General features: G+C 42.5%; 1 protein-coding gene across 5 annotated transcripts in view; it reads left to right on the forward strand.

The window, feature by feature from the left end:
* The window catches only part of LOC126284350 (calmodulin-like), a 204471-nt gene that overhangs the window by 138229 nt on the left and 46583 nt on the right, over window positions 1-19659 (forward strand). For 3 of the 5 annotated variants that reach the window (XM_049983211.1, XM_049983213.1, XM_049983214.1), the window contains one exon: window positions 18271-18357. The exons of the other annotated variants lie outside the window; for them this stretch is intronic. In XM_049983211.1, coding sequence (XP_049839168.1) covers window positions 18271-18357 — 87 coding nt within the window. The remainder of the gene's footprint in view (window positions 1-18270; window positions 18358-19659) is intronic. 5 annotated transcript variants of the gene reach the window in all.

The following is a 19659-nucleotide window of genomic DNA, read 5'->3' on the forward strand; positions in this document are numbered from 1 at the left end:
GATGTAAGGTTTTCACAATTAGATTAATAAAATGGAACTAAACCTCAAACAATGCCATTAAGTAATCTCCACTTATTATCACATTAATTATAGACACTTATATAAAAACACTCCATGGTCAATAAAACACACTTGAGCTGTCACACTCACCACAGAATTAATTACTTCAAATCGTTATAGTGAAAGAAAGTTTCTGATCATTGAAGTTTTTAACAAATGTCCTGGACTGTATTTCAAAACTCCGCAAAGTATCTCATACAGATACTGGTCATCCATCTGGCAGATGAGTCCATTAAACTTGGAGGCCCCCTCTGCCCTTTGCACTACTCAGGAGACGAAGGCTATGTACTAGCACTGAGTTCCATTCCCTCCTTCCCTTCATCCAGAACCACACAGACAGGACACTGCACTGTACTATACTCATTGCAGTCAACAACATGGCTCAGATACACACGTAGTACATCAGATGAGAGGAAAGTAACGGTTAATCACCTCATTTCGAACCATGTCAAGGATTCAAACATTTGCCGCCAACGTCCATTTCCTGAATACGAAATTGACTCTGACTTTTAACTGCACCCTACACAATTTCTCCAGATACCTAAGGCAACAATATCACTGAAAGCTTCCCTAATCCATAACTGATCAACCTCAGCACAAACCATGTGGAGTGTCACTCATAGAAACAATACAGGCAAAGTCATATGGATTTGTTGCCTGGGAGGCTCCGAGGTATGATCATTCATGTAACTGGAAAGATTTTCTTTCTACACACTTAATGGTGGTTTTTCTTTATGAAGTGTGAGTGCTGCTTCTTCAGTGTATCGGTCCAATGCAGGTGACTGTGAAGGTTGCCGGTAGTACTTGATGTAATGAAACCCAGTGGAGGCACACAGTCTATTCCTACAGTATAAGCAAAATAAAACTAATCTAGAAAATATTTCATGCACCTTAAGACAAGCAATACCACTTATATCACCTTGTTCATGTGTGAATGATATAGGGTGTGTTACCTATATTAAGGTGAATGATATATTTTCCGGTTCCGATTTTTTTCTCATCCTGTAGTAGCTGTTAGATCATGAAGTGTTACGTCCTAATCCGATGCACGGATCTCCGTCAACAGTATCAAGTGCCTCATTCCATGGGCGCCTGTGGAGGAGTTTCGTATTTAATTCTAAACACTAGTGCAACGTCTGGCGATAGGGAATTTCACGATAACGTCTCTCTTTCTACTGATGGTACCGAATGAGGTGAGATAGTTGTTAACATACTGGACTCGCATTCTGAAGGACTTCATATCTTCATGTTATCAACCAGACTTAGGTCGTCAAATCTTTATGCATATTTCTACTGATTTGACAATATATAATTGGATAACAAACGTCGAAAATTGTTTCTTTGCATCAGTTTACGTTATTTTCTCCGCAATAAAACAGATTCATTAAATAGAGATTGTGATAAGAATTAATTTAGCAATTTTTAGTATTTAACATATTGTCTTTGTGCAATGAATTTCCACGTATGTGTTAGCTCAACAACTAGATGCATATTTCTGCATACTGAGTTTATTGAGATTTTAGTTCAAAATACGTAGGTGAAATAAATTGTTGCAAGTAGCTTATTTTCCGTTTAAAGCATTTAACTGTCATCGCTCTCGCCCAGTGAAATTTCAACATTCAAAAATGTCAGAAACTCGGAATTCGACATGACACTTACGGTACATTAACTTCTCACCAGCGCCCCGCAATTTCCAACTGCTAGCGGGGAAGATCAAAGGTAATACATTCATCAAGGAGCTACGTATCGATAATATTTTCTGAGGTTGTTTTGAAAGTGCATAATTAAGAATTTTAATGTCATTGACTTGAAGTACAAAATAAGGGATTGCCGTATTGTATACTATATTTATAGAGTGTATCGGGTTGTTAAATAAGTAGTGAAAGTGGCTCAGTGACCAGTTCCATCACGGTCTGCCGTGGTTTCTGTACTCACAGTACTGCAGTAGAAAGAAGACAACAGAAAGTCAGCAGAGCCTCTGAATCCGATAAAACAAATTCAAGATTCGACGGACTTTCAGTAAATAATGCCCCAACGTTGTTTTTTTTCTGGAAGCTGGTTGCTTGTATTCAGGATTCAAATGCTCCATACTCTTCCGCACTCTTTTGGCTACAAAACAATTTTTTCAAGAAAATCTCCGTTCAATGCGACGGCCTTACGCCGCCTTATTGGCGGGGCCCGTATACCCGCATAGCATCACTCTACTGGTCGACGCTTCAGCCACCGTCTTACTGCATCAATAACCCCCCATCATCCACGTACTGCTTCCCATCAAGTGGATTCTTTATTGGGCCAAACAGATGGAAGTCGGAAGGTACAAAATAAGAGCCGTAGGGTGGATGAGAAAGGACAGGCCAATACAGTTTTGTGAGCTCCTCTCGGATGCGTAGAATTGTTTGAGACCTTGCGTTGTCATGGCGAAGGAAAACCAAAAAATAAATCTCTTTTGATATCTTGTGATAGAAAATTGTTATATCTGTTAAGGATTGTTTTAAAATTATGATTCGTTATTTTAAAGTTCGTCAGTAATGTAATTTCATTCCTATATAGCACTATCTACCATTTTGAATTTCGAAGTTACAAGATGTTTTGAGAAAATAATATTTCGAACTAAAATTAAAAGTTGTAGTGCCGGGAAACTGATTATTTGCCTAGCCATCTAATATCTTTAAAAATCAATCCACTAGTATGCCCGGGGCATCTCTAGACACGTCTTCGCTGTTCATCAGAGCTCAGTTCGAAGCCAGGATCGTCACTGAAGATAATTCTACTAAAGTCAATGACATTCCAAGCCTAAATGTGCCTGTAGACGCCCCGGACAGCAGTGGGATGCCAACGCCTTTGTCGCCCGCATTACGGCCAACAATCAGTAGTACTGATCCGACGTGCAAGTTGCAATTCGTTGCTGGATCTCTTTGATTTCATCCGCGGTACCCTTACGGCACAAGGCCACGTCGACGATATTCTACGCCCCGTTTTGTGGCCCTTCATGGCCAGCCATCCTGGGCTTACATTTCGGGAAGATAATGCTCGTTCGCACACTGCGAGAGATTCTACTGCATGTCTTCGTGCTTGCCAAACCTTACCTTGTTGGCCAACAAGGTCGCCAGGTGGCTCTCCAAATGAGACCGCTTGAAGCATTAAGGGCCGAGCCCTCCAACCAGTCTGGGGGCAGTTCGACAGAATTTGACACGTTCTCCCTCAGGAGCACATCCAGCAGCCCTATCAATAAATTTCAGATGGAATAACTGCTTGCGTAAGGGCCAAAGGTGGACGAACGCTTTATTGACTTTCTCTTAAATAAACCATCCAATTTTTATACAATTGTAATCGTTTGTTTGTCTGTGTAAGTGTATCACATCTGCCGCATCCGTCGCAATCGGATAGTTCCTTCGGGATGCGTCCTTTCTTCTCTCAAAGTGTATTTTTTATTGGACTGCATAAAATAAGAAATCAATTAGAAGATCGTACATACTCAGCTTTGCTTCACATTGCACAAAATAATTTAAAAAGAGTATGGATGTTGAAACTTCCTGGCAGATTAAAACTGTGTGCCGGACCGAGACTCGAACTTGGGACCTTTGCCTTTCGCGGGCAAGTGCTCCACAAACTTTTTTTTAAATCTCATTTTGTTCGTTTTCGTTCGTTGTAACTGCTCTGGGCGGACGTCGAAAGACACCCGTTTCAGTTCGTTGTTGATCGAGTAACTCAGTTTTTTTTTATTACGGAGGTCAGGTAGCCCTCTGACCGAACACGCTGAGCTACCGTGCCGGCGCCAACTGAGCTACCCAAGCACGGTTCACGCCACGTCCTCGTAGCTTTACTTCTGCCTGTGCCTCGTCTCCTACCTTCCAAACTTTACAGAAGCTCTCCTGCGAAGCTTGCAGGACTAGCACTCCTGAAAGAAAGGATATTGCAGAGACATGGCTTACCCAAAACCTGGGAGATGTTTTCAGAACGAGATTTTCACTCTGCAGCGGAGTGTGGGCTGATATGAACCTTCCTGGCAGATTAAAACTGTGTGCCGGACAGAGACTCGAACTCGGGACCTTTGCCTAGCGCGGGCAAGTGCTCTACCAACTGAGCTACCCAAGCACGACTCACGCCCCGTCCTCACAGCTTTACTTCTGCCAGTAACTCGTCTCCTACCTTCAAAACTTAACAGAAGCTGTCCTGCGAACCTCCTGAAAGGAAAGATATTGCGGAGACATGGCTTAGCCACAGCCTGGGGAATGTTTCTAGAATGAAATTTTCACTCTACAGCGGAGTGTGCGCTGATATTAAACTTCCTGGCAGATTAAAACTGGCAAAGGTTCCGAGTTTGAGTCTCGCTCCGGCACACAGTTTCAATCTGCAGGAAGTTTCATATCAGCGCACACTCCGCTGTAGAGTGAAAATTTCATTCTAGTATGGATGTTGGTGGGTGTCGGAACTTACGAGTTTTATCGCAAGACGACTTTACTACTCATTTGACTGGGTATCGATACTTTGATGGTATCCAAACTCTCATAGGCAGGACCAGCCTATGAGGAGAGACAGCGCCGAGACTCGGTTCCCCAGCCACGTCCTGCTAGCCTGTTTCTCAGCGCTGCGACGAGTGAAGGGCTGGGAGTAGCTGGAGCCACAGCTCGCACCAGACCCAGAGAACAAATGGCGACGCGTGGGCGGGCTATCCCCCTCAAATCCCCCCCCCCCCTTTCACGGACCAGCTTACCTGATAAATCCGGCCCGGCAGGCAGGACTTTCTCATTAAGACTAACGGCATTAAGTTTCACTTGGCGCTAAAGCCACCCCTCCTGAAGGGAGCCGCTCGCGGGGGCGTGGCGCGTCGCTTACGCGCCAAATTGGTCCTGTGACTGAAATGGGACACGAAGGAAGCGGAGCAACAGCGCCGTCCAGGCGGGACAGTGGGGGACGCGCAATAACGCCGGATGTACCACTCACGGCGGGCGCACTCCCGCTTTCTGAACTGGGTTCCAGTTGACAGTCCGCCCTCTGGTCTCGTGCAAACATGTCCTTCCCCTCCCCCACCCTCCTTAATATAGCCAAAGCTTGTACCAGAGGACGTACTTCACGAGCGCAGCCAGATCAATATATCCATTTTTTTTTTCAGGGGACTGTGGGGGCGGGGGTCTCATCAGTCATCCGAGTAGTTTGATACGCCCCGCCGCGAATTCCTCTTCTGTGCCAACACCTTCATCTCACAGTAGCTCTTGAAACCACCTCTAAAGACCACAATCACGAACGCGTGTTGAAGTGTGCGTCTCAGAAAATGTTATGGGAAAATTCTTCTTGTTGTTGTAGTCTTCAGTCCTGAGACTGGTTTGATGTAGCTCTCCATGCTACTCTATACTGTGCAAGCTTCTTCATCTCCCAGTAACTACTGCAACCTACATCCTTCTGAATCTGCTTAGTGTATTCATCTCTTGGTCTCCCTCTACGATTTTTACCCACCACGCTGCCCTCCAATAATAAATTGGTGATCCCTTGATGCCTCAGAACATGTCCTACCAACCGATCCCTTATTCTGGTCAAGTTGTGCCACTAATTCCTCTTCTCCCCAATTCTGTTCAATACCTCTTCATTAGTTATGTGATCTACCCGTCTAATCTTCAGCATTCTTCTGTAGCGCCACATTTCGAAAGCTTCTATTCTCTTCTTGTCTAAACTATTTACCGTCCATGTTTCACTTCCATACATGGCTACACTCCATACAAATACTTTCAGAAACGACTTCCTGACACTTAAATCTATACTCGATGTTAACAAATTTCTCTTCTTCAGAAACGCTTTCCTTGCCATTGCCAGTCTACATTTGATATCCTTTGTACTTCGACCATCATCAGTTATTTTGCTCCCCAAATAGCAAAACACCTTTACTACTTTAAGAGTCTCGTTTCCTAATCTAATTCCCTCAGCATCACCCGACTTAATTCGACTACATTCCATTATCCTCGTTTTGCTTTTGTTGATGTTCATGTTATATCCTCCTTTCAAGACACTGTCCATTCCATTCAACTGCTCTTCCAAGTCCTTTGCTGTCTCTGACAGAAGGAAAATACTTAAAGCACGTTAAATGAAACCTTATTAACATTCTAAATCTTTACTCTTCATGTCTATCTACAATAACGGGAAAACAGAAAAAGTTGTACGAATAAACAGAAATTGCTAGACGTCTTTCTAAATGGTTCAAATTGCTCTGAGCACTATGAGACTTAACATCTGAGGTCATCAGTCCCCTAGGCTTAGAACTACTTGCCGGCCGCGGTGGTCTCGCGGTTCTAGGCGCGCAGTCCGGAACCGTGCGACTGCTACGGTCGCAGGTTCGAATCCTGCCTCGGGCATGGATGTGTGTGATGTCCTTAGGTTAGTTCGGTTTAAGTAGTTCTAAGTTCTAGGGGACTGATGACCACAGCAGTTGAGTCCCATAGTGCTCAGAGCCATTTGAACCATTTAGAACTACTTAAACCTACCTAACCTAAAGACATCACACCCATCCATGCCCGAGGCAGGATTCGAACCTGCGACCGTAGCAGCAGCGCGGTTCCGGACTGAAGTGCGTAGAACCGCTTGGCCACAAGGGACGGCAGTCTTTCTACATCTTAAAGATAAATTGTACTCAAATTTCGCGCACGTCACATAAGAGTGGCTATGGCGGCATTATGATGACACAAATAAGGTTTGATTTAAATATACTGTCAGGATCGTTAGTTACCTTTGAGACGGGACGTGGTGAGTTGATGTTAGTCAAGATTGCCTTTAAAGCGACAAAGACGCCTTTGTCAACATTTCAGTGAGTTTGAACGAGATCATGTAATAGGGGTACGAGAAGCTGAATGTTCCCTTTGTAATATTGCAGAAAGACTAGGCAGGAATGAAGTGTACATGATTGCTTTTAGCGGAAGTGCGAACGGCAACGTAGCATTACTGGGAGGGAATACCAACGTGCTCGGTGTACGCTCTGGTGCACTGTGCTGAATCTCCAGCAGCAATCTAAGCAGCTGTTGGCACCACAGAGACACAAAAAACTGTTACAAATCGGTTACTTCAAGGACAGCTCCGAGTCAAAAGTCCTGTAGCGTGCATTCCACTGACCCCAAACTACCATCATTTGCGACATCAGTGGTGTCGAGCGAGAGCTCATTAGAGAGCAGGACGGATATCCTTCGTGTTTTCTGCATCGATGTCAGTGATGACCGTGACTTGCGTAGGAGGGGCCAGTTGAGGGCCTGCAACTAACCTGCCTGGGTGCTACACACACTGGACCTACACCTCGAGTTATGGCCCTGGGCGAAAATTCCATATGACAGCAGGGGCCCTCTAGTGGCTATCCTACACAATCTCACTGCAAAGTTGTACGTCAGTCTTATGATTGGACCTATTGCGCTGCCGTTCAGGAACAGCATTGCGTCTATTATTTTCCAAAGGCATAACACTCGCCCACATACCGCTGTTGCAACCCAAAATGCTCTACAGAGTGTAGAAATGTTATTTTGACCCTTCCGATCACCAGATCTGTCTCCAATCAAGCACGTATGGGACATCATGGGACAACTTCCACAAACAGCATAAGAATCCCTCTATTGATCGACCAAATCCAACAGTCACGGAACTGGATCCCACAAACTAACACCCAGCACCTGCACAACACTCTTGCATTCACATTTAGGTGGCTACGCCCGTAATTAGTGTACCAGTATTTCACTTTTGCCGTGGCTTCTCTCCAGCTTACATTGACGTGTAATCTTTCAATGTCATTAACGTAAATATATTACATGGAGAAATGTTCCCTTATGCTACATTAATCATTTTTCGTTTTTGCGTTTTTTCCCGTCATCTGCAACTCTCTGCCGCCAGAAGACTCCGAATGGTAGCGTGTAACGTGGCGGTGTGTAAACGCGAAAGAAACAATGTGCTGCAATCGAGTTTCGAATTCTAAGAGTTTGTCCACACATTGAGCACCCTCTCGTTCGGAATGACAACGCCAGACGACACACGAGTGCTGCAGCATCTGCAGCAATGCGGCGCGTAGAGTTCACTGTCACCAGTCGTCCTCCATACGCCCATGAATTGGCCCCATCCGCTTTTTATCTGTTTCCAAAACTTAAAAAACGTCTTCGAGTGTAAAGTGATGGAAATAGATTGTGCCTCTATCAACGGAGTCAAACAATCTACACTGACGGTGTCAACAAACTGATCTGCCATTGGGAGAAATATGTTGGTCACCAGGTTGACTAGGTTGAGAAATAAATATGGAAATACAAAGACTAAGGATGCAGAATGTTTGGTAGCGTTTATTTTATTTAAGAAGTTTTTTCAGCACGGCCTCGCGTATGTATGTGAATAGAATAAATTGTGTGATAGGTCCCTGTAAATAAACTGACGATGTACTAGAACAAGCTAAAAAGCAGCTGAAATTTGCCTAAATTGATGTACTAGCCCTTGTATTTCTTGGACGTATTTCTATCTCTGTCTTACCTTACCCTCCACAGTTCACTCTAGTAACATAGGCGTTAGTCGCAGATCTATTAACACTTCTTTTCACTTCTTCCATACCTCACAAATCTTGTAAACAACCTCCCCATTCCGTATCTTATTTCTCCACCTATTTTTCAACGTCCTTGAGTAGCACCACATCACAAACGCTTCAATTCTGTTCTTTTCTCGTTATCCGACAGTTCATGATACACTTGTATACAATGTTGTGTTCCAGAAAGTGTTCAAATCCCGAATTTGATGTGAGTAGACTTCTTTTGGCCCGAAATGCTCTCTTTACCTGCGTTACTCTGCCTTTAAGATCCTCCTTGCTTTGTCCAGAATGCGTTATTTTCCGCCAAAGGTAGCACATTTCCTTCACTTCGTCTTCTACGTGGTATCAATTATTGATGATAACTTTCTCACTAATCTCATTTCTGCTACTCTTTCAACATTTTCGTCTTTCTTCGGTTTACTCTCAATCCATATTCTATGTTTAGTAGATTGTTTATTCCATTCAGTGTGTCCTGTAATTCGCTTTCGCTGTCATCAGTGAGTCTTATCACTGGTATTCTTTCTCCTGAATTTTAACGTCACTGCTAAACTTACCCTTTACTTCCCTCGTTGCTTCTTCGATGCATGCATGTAAACGCTGGGGGGAAAGATCGCATCTCAGTCTTACACCCTTTTTAATCCGAGCACTTCGTTCTTGGTCATCCATCCGATAGTTCCATTTGGCTTCTTATACATATTGCACATTACTCGTCTTTCCCTAAAGCTTATACCTATTTTTCTCTGAATTTCGAACATCTTGCACCATTTTAAGTTATAGAACGCTCTCTCTAGGTCGACAAATCCTATGAACGGGTATTTATTTTTCGCAAGTCTTGCTTCCTTTATCTAGCGCACCATCAGAACTGCCTTCTGGTGACTTTATCTTTCCTGTACTACGTCGGCAAGTCTAATGAGCGCAGAGTATCGACTAAGAGTGAACCGAAGAGAGACGAAAGTAATGAGCAGCAGCAGAAACGAGGTTAGCTTAAGCTTAACAGAAAAACTGAGGACCGCGAAGGAAATGAAGTAAGAGAATTCTTCTATCTGCGAAGCTCAAAACGCATTTCGGACGCAGAAGTTGGCCATAAGGAAACAGACTAGCACATGCAAAAACAGCATTCCAGGCCAAAAGAAGTCTGTAGTATCAAACATCGACGTTAATCTGAAGAGAAAATTTCTGGGAATTTACCCGCTAAGCAGAGTGTTACATAGCAGCGAACCATGGAGCCCCGGAAAACAAAGAAAAAGAGAATGGAGGCGTTGGACTAGTATCGTAAGAAATAAGGAAATTCCCCGTGGAATCGTTGAGGGAAGGAGAACACCAATATGAAGAAAAAAAACGATAATACGGCATCAGGGAATGATACGCGTGATAGTAGAGAGAGCTGTGTAAGAAGAAAAAAATCTGTAGGAAAAGATGGAGATTTGAATATATCCAATAAATGTTGTCAACTGCCAAGTACCGAGAGTGGATGGAAGGATTTTGGTTCCAACAAACACAGCACATGCATTAGTCATCTGCACTCTACGTATATTTTCGGTGAAATAATGATCATCGTGGGTAACAAATAAATGAAATGAAAGTACTGTGTGACGAGCCACCGGAGACCACGACGTCCTTACATCGAAATGCTCACAAAATGTCCCTGAAAAGCTTCTGAAATTTTGTCAGTGGAATTCACTCTGTTTACTGGCAGTAAACGGTTCTAATCTGCGGAAGTGAAATGTGAACGTTAAACGCAATTACATTTGAGGACAGCCGACGCACTAACGGAAAAATGTATGTTGCACATAGCGAGAAAGGGCAGAGAAACAAACAAATGGTTAAGTTAAAGGACAGGAGTTGAGAATGTGGGAGTGGTTATTATCAAATCAAAATATAGATGGTTATGCAAGCAAAGAGGCGAATAATGAAAAACACGCTAAGGAGATGCTGTGTTGCGACAGTTATCCCTCCGCATTCCCGATTTTTTAAAGACACGAACTCCCATTTATAAAACGTTATATATCCTGAGTTATGTGTCTTATAATGATAAAATTCGGCAGGTACATTCAGTATTGTATATGAATACTGATTGCAAAGTGTGTTGCGTAGTAGAGAAGTAATAAATGAGAACGTCATGTCTGGTGCTGACGTTTAATTGCATGAACACAATAAATATAATAAGCGACAAACTGTATTCCTTTCATTATGTTGCGGAGGATGTCGGTGAGAAAAGTTTTATAAAGACTTCAAATTACCTTTAAAGTTTTCTGGAAATCGCTAACTGCTTTCATTCTGAAATACTGGATTAATTTAGTTTAGGTAATTTACGTGATGCGTGTTGAACTCGCTCGAGACGTATACACAGTTCCTGACTTGATTAATTGTCTTATTTTGTTAAAACTTTAAAGTATGATTGTGCCTCTTAATGAATAAATTATGAGATCATTTTAATTTTTTAATATCGGTCAATAATTACATGAAAAACTGAAAATCAGACTTTTGTTACCCTGGACGTCCTTAGGTAACAAGCAAGTGGAAACGGGTGGTCGGATTACCGTTTTAGCTGTTTAGTGATATAGATACCTTGTTATAAAGAAAAGTCCTGATGCAAGATGCATTGACCACATAAAGAAACAATCAGAACGAACTTGTATACGAGAAGCTAAATGTGTAATATATGGAAAAGTCTGCAAGAGACCTAAATCCAGTAGTGTATTAGTGGATTATAAATGGCCGATGATAATGTGTGATGATTGTTTCGCTCGTTGTTAATCTATGTTCACTGTAAAGTAATCAACAGATCTGCTGTGTATAACATTGATTCTCCACCCATACGCACAGTTAAGACCCGTCATTGTTCTAGCATTAACCCCGTAATGGAGTTGACAAGCAATTGGCCAGTGTACACAGCGATGGAATAATCTCTGATCTGGGGTACTCGTGAGCTACAATAGTTTGTTCTGTTAATTGGCAGGATTATCTAGTCCCCTAAACCAGCCGCTCGGGTCACAACAAACTATGCTATACGTTTGAAGTTAATTAAATTGTCGTCGCTATTGTTACAAATACAATAATCGTAATGAAAATAATGGAATTCTTAAATCCCTTGCCAAGTAAGTTACTATATGATAGAAACTGTTTCCGTTCTGTGACTGCCTTAACACTGAGGAAACAAGTAATCAGGCAATCTCCATATGCAATATGTGCATTAACCAAACACGAGACACACGTTCTACCTTCACTCACTGATAACCAGACTCTTAATTCTGCGTGGTCTTTTCGTGGAATCCACAGAGTAGAAAATCAACCTTTTCTTAAAAAAATCAAATATCTGCCCTTGTAAAACTGATGTAGTCGCCTTTGTCAGATTTAGGGAGGCGTAACTCTAATGATTGTACAGTATGAATCACTGTGTCGCTTGCATTTGTTGGGAGGGTTTCCCACTTTAATATTTGTCTTTTTGTTTTGAATCTTTAACATAAGATTATGTCTCTTACTGAGTAGATAACAACAGAATTTTAAATTTATAGATTTAATCGATAGGTATATGAAGGACCGAAAACCAAATTTTTGTTGCCCCTTCAAACTTTTCTATACTCGTATCCAGTACTTAATTTTATAACAAACGTCGCAAATTATTTCTTTGCGTCTGTTTGCATGATATGTTCTGCCACTGAGAGCAAACAAATATGAGAAGATGTTGAATTTTTCATAGAATAGAGATTGTGATAAAAATTAATTTAATTAATTCATTATTTAGTTTATTGTCTTCAGTTAATGTATTCTGGCCTTTTTTGGTTCAACTAGAGGCATATTTCTGCTTTCAGTAGGATATTCCAGTTTTGGTTTAAAATTGCACGTTAAAATAACTTGTTGCAGGCACCTTATCTTTCACAAACATCATTTAATTCTCTTCAGTATGAGATATCACAATTTCAAGATTCAGATATGTCTGAAACTCAGAATTCCACAAGACACACACAGTACAATAATTTCCTGCATTTTGTAAGTTATGGTTCAATGTCTGTGATACCAAATGGAAATAAAACTGAGTAAATACGTTTAGAAATACACCTAATATACTAAAAATAAAGTTTTTTGAAAAATAATATGTCGCTCTGACAACCATAAGGGCCCAAAGCTGAAATACAAAGTTTCGAGAAAAATAGATGTTTGTGAAAATCAAATTTGTACACAACCACAGGTCTCATAGGTCACACTTGTTTTTAACCAGGTCTCAACGTCCTATATTTCCTATGAAAGAATAATGTACTCACTTTATGTCACGAAATATTAATTAATTTTAGGATCATATATATTATTAATGCTGAGTCGCAAAATTTCCGTGCATGGACTAATGATGTTGCATCTTTTGACAGTTGTAAAGTTCATAATTAATGTGAAACTAGAATCAGAACATAAAGAACACATAGTAAATGCACCTAACACACAGTTACGACTATTACAACACTTCGTTGTCCTCGTTAACATCATTGTCATTAAACACATTCTGTGGCCAGAGTCCAGATAAAACTGCCGATACACCTCTGATTATAAACTACTACTACTACCTACATCCAGTAAACACTAAATACGTTGCACACCCTTGATAACAAGTGAGCAGCGCAGAGCAACAAATAATGTTCCGAGCTTTGTTCACATATGGAAATCAATATCCGACTATCGGTGCACAGATTTTCATGAATATTCATTTATACACTATTGGTCTACAGATATAGACTATACTGGTTCACCATAAGATCAACAGCTATCAGGAGAATGCACGTATGCGAAAACCTCAAAATCGCTAACAGTGTGCTTTAGGCCCTTATGGTTCTCAGCGCTTGTTAACATTATATGTGTTAGATCCATGTCTGAACGCATATTCTGTATGCAAGTTTTTATAGCTGTCACTAAAACCACAGCATATGCAAAATTACAATTTCAAACTTCTGCACATCGTATAATGAATTTATGGAGTGTAAAGAATAATTCATTAATTGTCTTATTTTGTTAAAACTTTAAAGTATGATTGAGCCTCTTAATGAATAAATTATGGGATCATTTTAATTTTTTAATATCGGTCATACTATGATAAAGCGTATTACCTCTTGGCTCTGGTTTATACGACACGTAGGACGATTCCGTGATGATATCACAAACTTTCAGGTGGGATGGAGAAGAGTAAATGTATCAAACTGAGGTAACGCAACCTGGTCTGGAAACTACCGTGTCGACAATTATAAGTGAAAATCGTTCTGATACCTCTGCCAGTGGAATACATGCACCGGTACTATTGTTGCAGCGTTGTATGGTAGGCAACATTCAGAGTACTTAGTATCGACCAAAAAAAGAAAAAATGCTAAGATGGGCTCTAAAATGCATACTTTAAGGGCAATGAGCACTTGTGGCATCGTGGCTACTGTGAATCACATCCATTCTAGTGAACAAGTGTCCAAAGCTCTCAAGGTATGTATTTTAGAGCCCATGTTTACTACACACGACACCCCAGCCAAGCCAAAACTAAACAGATTGTGAGGTAGAACGCTGGGGTCTGTAGCGAAGTCTTCGTTCTAACTCTTCTCAGAGGGTTCAAGCCGGGACTCTGAGCACACCTGTCCATTTCAGGAGTGTTTTGTCCACAAACTATTGCTTCACAAACGGTGCTTTATGACAGGGTGCCCCCAAAATCTTCCTCTAATGTACGCCGTACACAATGCTGTAAAATTTGTTCATATCTTTCCACATTTAGCGTTTTCTTAAGCTCAGCAAGGCGACCACACTCTAACCACGGAATACGCCCCCATACCGTAACACTGCCTCCTCCGTATTTCACTGTAGGCATTACGTATGATGGCAGGTAACGCTCTCCAGACATTCGCCAAACCCAAATCCGTCGGTCGGATTGCCACAGGATATGGCGTGATTCATCACTCCAAATCATTTGTTTTCGGTCATGCATTGTACAGCTTAAGCACCATCTTAAGCTTCGCTTATCACCAGCTACGGAAATGTGTGGCTTATGAAAAGCTGCTCGACCGTTAGGCCCCATTCTTTTTAACTACATACGCTCAGTAATAGCACTTTCTGGACTGCGGGTACCACTTAGGACTTAAGAGTGATTCCTTCCTCTGATTTCACGTGATTTTTTACAAACGGCCATTGTCCGTCTGTATGAGGTCCACCTGATCTTCGTCTAGTTGTGCTTGTTCCTGCGCGTTTCCATTTCACAGTCACATCATCAATAGTCATTTTGGGCAGCTGTAGATGGGATGAAATGTCGCTGATGGACCTGTTACTCAAGTGATTCAATGACTAGTGCACATTCGAAGCCACTGAACTCTACTGAACGACTCATTCACTGTTATTGCTTGTCTACCAACAGTACACTACTCTTCGCCTCCTTTTATACTGGCGGGTCTTACGCTCGTGACATCTAGCGGTCGATGCAGCATTAAATAGAGGTGTCCGGATACTTTTGATCAGATATAGAACAGAGTGACGCTCGTGCGTCCTGTAGACACAACTCACACAAGCGCCACGTAGAATACAGTAGCGACGCAGACAGAAGCAGGACAAATGCTCGCAGTTCCGGCAGCCGGCTTCATCAGCATGCGCAGCGCGGGAGATTGCAGAGGCGGCAGCGAAGCTTCCGCCTGCGATGTAAATGCGGAGCAACGGTTGCCTGGCAACCAGTAAACCGCCCGCCGCTGGGCAAATTGCACGCGCCCAGTGGCGCGTAACAGCGCCACCTCGAGCGGGTTGGCGACTGCTGTTACTACGCACGCATACACTTCTCCAAGTCCTTATGTGAATAAGTTCCTGGCTGTGTCCGTCTCGCATGACTTTTTTTTACGACAGATGTCCCGTCTTAGTCACGCTCTGTAATTTCCAGAAATCCCTACGATTTTCAAGACTCTCAAATCGTCATGCTACTTTACTCCGTGAAACTAGTCAGAGATATTTGTAAATCATAAATGATTTTTATGAAATGCTTTTGGGGTGACCTGTTCCTGTTCTCCCTCAGCCCCCACCACCACCGCCGCTTGGATTTACGACAAAAGTCACTTGCATTGTGTTCGTACACGTATCGCACACTCCGCAGCTTGTTCGAGGTACTCAGAATCACAAGGTGATCTGTGTTACCATACCTTTGCACACACAGTTATTTTGGAAACTCGCCGCGCTGTGTAGCCGTGTGGTCTAGGGCATCTTGTCACGGTCCACGCGGCTTCCCCCGTTGGAGATTCGTGTCCTCCCTCGGTCATGGGTGTCTGTGTTGTCCTTAGCGTAAATTAGTTTAAGTCAGATTAAGTAGTGTGTAAGCTTAGCGACCGATGACCTCAGCAGTTTGGTCCCATAAGATCTTATCACAAATTTCTAAAAATTTGGAAACTCAGATCAATTTGCAAACAAACTGCACACAGCTATTAAAATGATATCAATTTTCGCGCACAATCACCAGCACATAAATAACAGCATGGGAGCCGTGTCCCACAACACACACACGCTTTGTTCAGGTAAACTGCATATAGTGTGTCACGTCACGATAATCAGCGAACAACAGCAAGGCACCTAAGGAACCAAAGACGTAGGTGGTAGGAGGGCGTCAGGTTGCGTCATTCTTCCGTGGATATTATAGGTAATGCGTGTATGGCTTCGGCGTATGGTCAATAGAATGCGACACTGAGCTGCGCCGTTCTTGAGAATATTGTTCGTGCCAAACGTGCCAGATAAATGCCGAGCCATCAGAAGCGAAATGGATGACGAAAGAGAAGCCTCGGCTTCCTGAGAGTGAAACGCTTGTGATACATGTTCTGAGAATGAAATATTGTGCTTACCATAATCATTTCAGGCAACAGTGCTCATTTCCCATTAAATACCACTGCAGTAATGTGTATGATTTTTGTACCGAGTGTTTATTACTTCTACAGTGCGTCTATCTTTTCTTGATCCAGGCAACCACAGGGTAAGAGAAACGTACATTCTGCCTCGTATTTGAGAGCAGAAAGTGGTAATTTCCACCATTCTCATACAGTGTTGTCACCAAATTTTGCATCTTGCACCTATTATTTGCATTGGTACAAATGACACACAAAAGAAACAAGCGTTCATAAATATGCAGTGCAAAAACATTCATGTTCAAATCTGTTGCTCATTTGTATGATTGCGTATCGAATTAAATTAAGTGCACCGTAAGACATTTACTGTCAGACTGCAGATTGGTAGCAGTTGGTATGGGCAACAAATCTGCTGATGAGAACTATAGTACCTGTAAATCGCGAAAAGACAGAAAATAAAAATATCACTTTCGATATTCAGTATCAAATGTACATTAATCAATCGACGACGTATATTGATGTTACTATGGAGTATCGATGTTCTGACATCGATATTTTCTGGGTTCCCTATTGTCCTCTTTTGTCCTATATTTAAACACGTGTCAGTTTCACTATTAGTTATGATGTTTTTTTGAGTCATCAGTCTTTTAACTGGTTCGAAATGGGCGCCACGAGTTTTCTCTTATGCCAATCTTTTCATCTCACAGTACGACTTATACATTATTTCAATCTCTGTCTTCCCCTACAATTTTTACTCTCTGCACCTCCCACCAGTACCATAAAACTTATAGCTTAACACAAATGCTATCATCTCCTTTCTTCTTGACAGTGTTTTCCACATTTTTCTTTCTTCCCAGATTCTGCGGAAAAACTTCTCATTTCTTGATTTATCAGTCCACGTAGTTTTCAACATTCGACTATAACACTGCATATGAAACTCTTCCATTTGGTACTTTTGCGGTTTTCCCACAGTCCATTACTCACACAACGCTGTGCTCCTACCGTACATTCAAAGAAGCTTCATCCTCAGATTAAACCCGATGATTGGTACTAGCAGACTTTTCTTGGCCAGGAATGTCCTCTTGCCTGTGCTAGTCTGCTTTTTATTTCGTTCTTGCATCGTCGGTCGTGTGTTGCTTTGCTTCCAGGGTAGCATAATTGCTTAACTTTGTCCACGTCGCGGTCTCTAATTTTAAGGTTACCTTTATTGCTAATCTCTTTTCTGCTACTCATTATTACTTCGTCTTTCTTCTGTTTAGTCTCAATCCATACTCTGTACTCATTAGACTACACATTCCAATCAGTACATCCTGTAATTCTTCTTCAATTTCATTGCGGATACCAATGGCATTAGCAAATCTTGTCATTGATTTCCTTTCATTCCGAACTTTAATCCCACTCTTGACACTTTCTTTTATTTTCGACACTGCTTCATCGATAGGGACGAAAGACTACATTTCTGTCTTACACCGTTTTTAATGCTAGCACTTTATTCTCGCTCTTGCCTTCTTATGGTTCTTTATTCGTTATTCTGCATTTATTATATTATACGTCTTTCTCTTCTCTTAGTTTTCTTAAACTTTAGATCACCTTGCGCGATTTTACATTGTCGATTGCTTTCTGCAGGTGTGGACCTTACGTGCCACATCGGCCTCTGGCTTCTTTCGTCTTCCCGGTTTTTGATTGGAAAATGAACATTTTAGCTTTGACAAGCACACTCTGACTGCCCAACTCGTTAATCCATCTGTGACTGATCACTGCGTGTATAATAACCTAGCTGCTACTAACAAAAATAAAGTACTAATGCGAGAGAGTGAGATGAGAGATGTATGATAACTGGCGGGTTGTTTTCAGCTGGCAGCGGCGATGAGCAGTTGCAATGGCCCGGAGCGGCGATTCCGAACAAGTGTCTACATTCCTGTCGACGACGATTGGATGGCGGTAAGTTTACAGTGCCCACCATCCGCGTCCCCCGTGCGTTGGGCATCGGCTGGGAGTGCAGAGTGGAGAATCTACGGTGCCACGTAACCTTCGGATGAGAACGTTCACGAAACCGAGAGCGAACACCGTTATGGTTCGGGTGGTGTCGCCATAAGTCTCCACGACACGCCTTTAAAAACTCACAGAAGTACTGTGTTGTTACCTCTTCTCTACTACTGGTGAGCAGCGTCTCTATTGACGACAGCGTCAATGTAGCCTTCTGAAAGTACTAAACTAATAACTTAATCCAAGTATAACAGCTCTCGTTTATTGTAACTCATAAAACACCTTGACGGGAACTTTGGTACACCAACACAGGCGGTAACACAGTCCGTGACAAGTTACCACTTCTAGTAGTAACTATCTTCCAGAGACTAAGTCCGTATCTACAGTGTAGCACGATAGCAGTGGTGGTTCCGTTAACAAGTCTGTTTGCTAATGCGGCACATACTGGTCTCAGTTTGCTCTACAGCACTTCCTGGTAGCTTCGTAACTCGATCTGGAGTAGGGCTACAACTGCAACTGCAGCCTGATATGGAGCAGAACTCCGCAGCCCTCGTGCCGCTCCTTATAACACAACGTGGATTGCTGCATTGGATACTTGCAATTGGCTGCCGCTGTCAGAGATAACGAGCTCCTGGACCGTTGGCTCTCCTGGTCAAATGATGTCATCCTAGCCTCCAGATGGCGTCCGTAATGGGTGTGGCAATAGTCCATTCGCTGCAGGCGACTTCTGTGAACAGCCGCCGAGGCTTGTGGTGTGCACCGCCTCGCCTACAGTTCACGCAACCCAGTACACTTACGCGCTGGAAGGGATGTCTATCCGGCAGGGGCAGCCAGAGGATTCGACATATAAGTGGGCGATCAAAAAGTTTCCGTTTGGGGGTGTTGCTGCAGAGTATATGCAACTCCGATGTGTATGCATAAGCACCGACATAAGGGCGTATTGCGGCATTCGTGTCTCTCTGACGTGCGTGGGGTGAAAGTGGAAACGTGAACTACGGCGACGTTTTACCAAATGCGCACAAACAGCACCAACGTGCTGTTATTGTTTTCTCGCCTGCCGAAGGGCAAACACTTATGACATCGATCGAAAATGAAGAATGTGTATGGGACCGCGTGTCTGTCGAGAAAGACCATTATGGAGTGATGCTCGAGTAGGGATGCTGCTGTTTCATGATAACGCACATCCCCATATCGCAAATGTCGTAACGCAGAAGTTACCCAACTCAAGTGGGTGACAATGGACACTTCAACCTATAG

The sequence above is a fragment of the Schistocerca gregaria genome, chromosome 8 (assembly GCF_023897955.1).
Source record: "Schistocerca gregaria isolate iqSchGreg1 chromosome 8, iqSchGreg1.2, whole genome shotgun sequence".
NCBI classification, from domain to species: domain Eukaryota; kingdom Metazoa; phylum Arthropoda; class Insecta; order Orthoptera; family Acrididae; genus Schistocerca; species Schistocerca gregaria.